Source organism: Salmo salar, unplaced genomic scaffold (assembly GCF_965601325.2).
Source record: "Salmo salar unplaced genomic scaffold, fSalSal1 ptg000838l, whole genome shotgun sequence".
NCBI classification, from domain to species: Eukaryota; Metazoa; Chordata; class Actinopteri; order Salmoniformes; family Salmonidae; genus Salmo; species Salmo salar.
In genome coordinates, this window is record NW_027675516.1 from 120567 (window position 1) to 127500 (window position 6934).

General features: G+C 43.5%; 1 protein-coding gene across 1 annotated transcript in view; it reads left to right on the forward strand.

Annotated features, from left to right (window-relative positions):
- Window positions 1-290: 290 nt before the first annotated feature.
- Window positions 291-6934, forward strand: part of LOC123732652 (tripartite motif-containing protein 16-like) — a 12143-nt gene continuing 5499 nt past the window's right edge. Inside the window, exons 1-2 of the mRNA XM_082972613.1 lie at window positions 291-984; window positions 1417-1512. Coding sequence (XP_082828739.1) covers window positions 388-984; window positions 1417-1512 — 693 coding nt within the window. The 5' untranslated portion in view covers window positions 291-387. The remainder of the gene's footprint in view (window positions 985-1416; window positions 1513-6934) is intronic.

Genomic DNA, 6934 nt, shown 5'->3' on the forward strand with positions numbered 1-6934 from the left:
GTACTGTATAATAACCATATATCACACCTCCTCAGGACTTATTGATTTATAAGGCATTATAAAGGTGATTAAAATAATGATACATACATACTTCATAGAAAACTGTTACCCTTCATATATTCTAACAACTCACATTTTAAGATTCATTATGTCATTTGTTCCATGTTAAGGGCTCTAACATTGGAACAAAACTATTTGTCTCCCTCTTGATGTTGCTTGCAGTTCCTCTCTCTCTTCCTGCATTCCTCTAACCCCCTCCCTCCCTCTAACCCCACCCCTCTGGCAGAACCAGGAAGTCCATCCCCCTTCACAAACTCTCTTCTGAGGAAACGAAACTGATCTGAGTCTCTGTGTCGTCTGTCTGTGTGAGAGTGAACAACCGTCCAAATGGCTCAACAGGGAGTTCTGCTGGACCAGGACCAGTTCTGTTGTTCTGTCTGTCTGGATCTACTGAAGGAACCAGTCGCCATCCCCTGTGGACACAGTTACTGTAGGAGCTGTATTGAGGGCTGCTGGGATCAGGATGTTCTGAAAGGGGTCTATAGCTGTCCTCAGTGCAGACAGACCTTCAGTCCGAGGCCGACGCTGAGTAAAAATAACATGTTGGCTGAGCTGGTGGAGAAACTGAAGAAGACAGGACTCCAGGCTGCTCCCCCTCCTGCTCTGTGCTATGCTGGACCTAGAGATGTGGCGTGTGATTTCTGCACTGGGACCAGAAAGCAGAAAGCCCTCATGTCCTGTCTGGCGTGTCTGGCCTCTTACTGTGAGACTCACCTCCAATCTCACTACGAATTTCCTGCTTTGAAGAGGCACAAGCTGGTCAAAGCCACCGCACAACTACAGGAGAAGATCTGCTCTCATCATGACAAACTGCTGGAGGTTTACTGTCGTACCGATCAGCAGTGTATCTGTCTGATGTGTACAATGGACGAACATAAAGGCCATGATACAGTGTCAGCTGCAGCAGAGAGGACTGAGAAACAGGTAAGACCAGAACAACTTGTTGGTGACTGTCTGATAAACAAAGAATTAAAGATACAGTAGGAACTAAGGCTGTTTGAATATGAGATCATTGAAATGAAATAGATCCTCAGCAGAACAAATATGAACACAAACCTTGAGTATATTGATATGTTAACCCAGATTCTCCAGATGTATCACCATTTTATAATGTCAAACACTATTATCATTCTGAATGGCCTTTTATGAGTCCAAAGTTCAGTCTCAACCCGTTGATACATGTAGTCCTACCATAAAAACTATAATCATTCACATAGCAACAAATAAATATCATTTAGTAAATGGACCATCCATTTTTTAGATCTTCCTCTCTATGGGCCCTATGTCACATTACTATACTATTGATCTACTGGACTAATAAAGCTTGATAGCTCATTGAAGAGTGATTCTCCACAGAGGCAGCTGGGGATGAGTCAGCAGAAGGTCCAGCAGAGATTCCAGGAGAGAGAGAAGGAGCTGAAGGAGCTCCAACAGGCTGTGGAGTCTTTCAAGGTGAGTATTGTTGACCAGAGGAGACACACCATTTCACCTGTCTCCTCCAGTCAGAGAGAGAGAGAGAGAGAGGTAGAGGGGCCCCTATCCAATCCCACTGACCCGACTGTTGGGAACAGGTTGTCACTGCTGAGGCAGTGAAGAAAGTAGAGGAGGATGGGTCAAGGCTGAGGGATCCTGAGAGGATCCCTGTGAGTAGTAGATCTGTGACAGCATAGAGGGATGGGCCAACCAGTGATATATGCTTCAGTAAGGTTGGCTTCTTAGTGTTCATAGCAATGGTTATCAACTGTACCGCAGAAATGGAATGTAAATCACAGAAAAAAAATATGTTTTGGTGGCAGCTGCAGAGAAGTATTTGGTCATACTAGATTTGACTTCAGAAGAGTTCCAGGGTGTGTTGAGTGGTGGTGTCCTGTCCTCCCAGGCCGTTGGCCTGGTGCAGGAGCAGATAGGGTCAAAGTAGTGGAATGGGGTAGTGGGTTTTAATGAGTGTAGGGTTAGTTGGCCTGGTGCAGGAGCAGATAGGGTCAAAGTAGTGGAATGGGGGTAGTGGGTTTTAATGAGTGTAGGGTTAGTTGGCCTGGTGCAGGAGCAGATAGGGTCAAAGTAGTGGAATGGGGTAGTGGGTTTTAATGAGTGTGGGGTTAGTTGGCCTGGTGCAGGAGCAGATAGGGTCAAAGTAGTGGAATGGGCTAGTGGGTTTTAATGAGTGTAGGGTTAGTTGGCCTGGTGCAGGAGCAGATAGGGTCAAAGTAGTGGAATGGGGTAGTGGGTTTTAATGGGTGTAGGGTTAGTTGGCCTGGTGTAGGAGCAGATAGGGTCAAAGTAGTGGAATGGGGTAGTGGGTTTTAATGGGTGTTGGGTTAGTTGGCCTGGTGCAGTAGCAGATAGGGTCAAAGTAGTGGAATGGGGTAGTGGGTTTTAATGGGTGTAGGGTTAGTTGGCCTGGTGTAGGAGCAGATAGGGTCAAAGTAGTGGAATGGGGGTAGTGGGTTTTAATGAGTGTAGGGTTAGTTGGCCTGGTGTAGGAGCAGATAGGGTCAAAGTAGTGGAATGGGGTAGTGGGTTTATAATGAGTGTAGGGTTAGTTGGCCTGGTGCAGGAGCAGATAGGGTCAAAGTAGTGGAATGGGGTAGTGGGTTTTAATGAGTGTAGGTTTAGTTGGCCTGGTGCAGGAGCAGAAAGGGTCAAAGTAGTGGAATGGGGTAGTGGGTTTTAATGAGTGTAGGGTTAGTTGGCCTGGTGTAGGAGCAGATAGGGTCAAAGTAGTGGAATGGGGTAGTGGGTTTTAATGAGTGTAGGGTTAGTTGGCCTGGTGCAGGAGCAGATAGGGTCAAAGTAGTGGAATGGGGTAGTGGGTTTTAATGAGTGTGGGGTTAGTTGGCCTGGTGCAGGAGCAGATAGGGTCAAAGTAGTGGAATGGGGGTAGTGGGTTTTAATGAGTGTAGGGTTAGTTGGCCTGGTGCAGGAGCAGATAGGGTTAAAGTAGTGGAATGGGGTAGTGGGTTTTAATGAGTGTAGGGTTAGTTGGCCTGGTGCAGGAGCAGATAGGGTCAAAGTAGTGGAATGGGGTAGTGGGTTTTAATGAGTGTAGGGTTAGTTGGCCTGGTGCAGGAGCAGATAGGGTCAAAGTAGTGGAATGGGGTAGTGGGTTTTAATGAGTGTAGGGTTAGTTAGAAGGGTGTTTTTTAGTATTATCATAATTTCCCCTTTTCCCATTTTGTATCCCATAATATCATGGATTTATATTATAGTCCAGTTGAGGCAGGTGAGATGCCTTTGGATATACGACGTAATAAATTGTCATTAGCTTATTGGGTTGAAAGGCTGTGAGGTTGAGCATCCCACTGCTACTGTTCTAGATGACTGTTGGGAATATACTAGTAGACAAGGCAGTGGTTTTGGTTGGACAGTTGGAAAGCTTGCTGATGAGAGTAGTTTCAGGGAGTTGGAGGTTGGCCCTTTTCTGTGGTGATAGGGGATGTTCCTCCATGGTTACTCCCAGATCCTGTTGTTGATCTAACCTTGGTAGACAAAAGGAAAAGATTGGGTCAGAAGTCAGTGATAAAGGGAAACTGGTTGACAATTACATTGGTAGAAGTTGTTATGCTTTTTTACCTCTTTTCACAGATGGATCCAAGGGCCCAGATAGTGGGCCCACAGGAGCAGGTGTTTACCTTCCTGAATGTGATGTGCAGATATGTAGAAGACTAACAGATGAACTGTCAGTGTACTCAGTTGAACTGTTGGTGATAATAGTTGTCCTCCAGTGGGTGGAGGACGTACAGCCTGTTAGAGTTATAGTATCCTCAGATTCTCTGTCTGTATTGAATAGTTTATCATCTGGTAAATCTATTAGGAGTGACCTACTATTGGAGGTATTAATGTTATTATGGAGAAATGAGAGAATGGGTCTAGTAGTGAGATTCTGCTGGGTCCCAGCACATTCAGGTGTGGAATGGAATGAAATTGTAGACTAGTTAGCTAAAATAACTTTAAAACAAGATATAATATATATTAATGTTCCACTGGGTACAGGTGAGGACAAATGTGAGATCAGAGACATTTGGGGGGGTTGGAAGGGATTTGGGGGATGGGGGAGGGTCTATTAGAAGTTAGTAGGGATCTTTTTTATTTTCTCAGAAGTACTGAGTTAGGTAGGAGGATTTAGAAATGGTGTAAACCGTGATTGAACACACTCCAGCACAGTAGGAGGCGCCATGCTCCTTTAACGTTGGTTTGAGGACCGCCATTATACCATAGAAGAAGAAGAAGTTGGTAACGTGAGGTTTTGTCGTTCGTAAAGAGTGCAGCTATTCTTTTGCCTATTTTCCAAATGTATTTTGTCATGGTGGGAGGGTTTGTTTATCGGTTTCCGCTGTTTATCGGTTAGAGTTGAGGGGGGAGTAGGGTAGTTTGATGTCCTCAACCGAGTGGAGAAGAAACGCTGTCTCTTCAGGTGCGTTGTGGAGAATGGTGTGGAGGAATTATTGATCCTGGTCGGTGAACAGGTGGGAGAGGAACATATCCACTCTGTATCCAGAATGAACAAGGCGGTGGTTGTGGTAATGTAAAAGGTGAGTCTTGTTACCCGGCTAGTTACCAGTATGATTTATGTGAGGGGTTGTGTTGGTGCTGATTTCGACAAGAGTAGTGGTGTCTAATCTGCCTCCGTTTATTATCACCGAACAGATCCGTAAAGAGTTGGTTCGTTTTGCTAAATGTGGAAGTGTTTTTCTGAACGAAATTCAAGGTTAAACAGGGGAGGGGTGGTACACAGGGTTTGTTAGCACACAGGAGCCCAGTGATATAATATTATATATATATAATATTACTATATGTCCCAGCTGTTTGCTGTGGTTTTGAAGTAATTCTCTTCCTGCCCGCGTTAACCTTGTAGGTTTACCTCAGGTAACTTATTAACTATCCTTGTAGGTTTACCTCAGGTAACTTATTATTAACTATCCTTGTAGGTTTACCTCAGGTAACTTATTATTAACTATCCTTGTAGGTTTACCTCAGGTAACTTATTATTAACTATCCTTGTAGGTTTACCTCAGGTAACTTATTATTAACTATCCTTGTAGGTTTACCTCAGGTAACTGATTATTAACTATCCTTGTAGGTTTACCTCAGGTAACTTATTATTAACTAACCTTGTAGGTTTACCTCAGGTAACTTATTATTAACTATCCTTGTAGGTTTACCTCAGGTAACTTATTACTAACAAGGTTACAGCTACTTGGTGAGGAAGCTCACTGTTCACCTGGTTATTGATTGTAGTTGGTACAGGGATGGTTGGCGCAAAGCCTTCAAACGTTAAACATGTTCTGATCATGGTTAACTCTATATATATATATATTTTATATATAAAAAGGTGTAGATTCTCAACAAATCGCATGTCCCTGTTCTCTTTTTCAAGATGTGGCCGATTTAAACAGTCAGAAGAAAGAATAAAAAGAAATAACCTTTTTTATTTGTTTCTAAATGGCTGCTGGGTAATATGATAATCGTTGAAATCTGTTGGTTCGTAGACATCAAATAGAGAGAATGCTGCGCAGGTTCACTGAGTTGTAAACCTAATGGATAGGTGGAGATCATTGATTTGTAGCTCTGACTCAGTTGCTACCTCAGATTATGAGCCTATCAAGTGTGGTGAATGAGGTATGTAGTTCCCACAGAAGACCACAGGGAGGAGCAAGAGAGATATAAACCCATACAGTTTATCTCTTTAAATACCCTGAACCTAACAATCAATCTAATGTATTTATGAAGACCTTTTTACATCAGCAGATGTCACAAAGTGCTGTACAGAAACTCTAACCCTACGTATAACCTGTTTTATCCTGAACCCTAATTCTAGGGTAGGGTAGCCTAGAACCCCTTTAGAAACTATTATAGTAATAATATTATGTTAGTAAATACCATTATAGTACTAAATAGGTTCTATTGTTATTTTTTAAATAAAACCTATGTATAGTACTTAGCATTTAACTGTTTTTTTGTTATTTTATTATATTTATTATTTAGAGGAGTCTGTCTAAATAATGAAAAGTTAAGTTATTGCCAGACTTTTTAATGAAACCTTTATTTAACTAGGCAGGTCAGTTAAGAACAAATTCTATTTACAATGACGGCCTCCTGGGGACCAGTGGGTTAACTGCCTTGTTCAGCGGCAGAACAACAGAGTTTTACCTTGTCAACTCTGAGGTCGTCCCATTGTTTCCGAAAGGGGAAAGTTTTTACCAATTGTTGGTAGTTAAAACGTAAACCAGTTATTATTATAATACAGTTTTTTATGGCTTGGTCCTAAGAACAGGTTTTAGTGGTAAATTAAAAAGGGAGACAGTTTTTTGGTGCCATTTAGGGAAAACTGAATTGGGTTTGTGGCTGGATCAGCAGCTCTTCATCATGCGGCCGGAGAGACTCAATACAACAGGGGTCTCTGATTTCTACGCTGCAGTACTGAGGGCCTGGCAGCTGCTGAGACCCACACGAGAGGAGGGGGGGGTGGTGCCTGGGCCGTGGGTCTGGGAGGAACCACTGATCACTGGGTTTGGTGGACCTGGAGAGCAGGGTGGCAGCGTTCTGACTCAAAGCAGCACAGAGGCTACTGTACCGTACGGAGGTGGGCTTAGCGGGAGGGAAGGGGCATCAGAGGCAGGGGGTTGTGGGGGCTGAGAGCATGGCAGGGTATAGGTGGAGGGTGCTCTATAAGCTCCCAGTGCTGGAAAGGTCAGGGGTCATCCAGTGGAGGGTATTACATGGAGTCCTGGACACCAATAGCTGATTGGCTCGGGTTGACCTGGGAGTTGAGGAGGGGTTGTCCGTTTTCTACAATGACAGACTGTTCATCATGTTTTCTCTGTGTTGCCAGGGTAATGCCATTACTGTTTATTTAATTTCACCTTTATTTAAC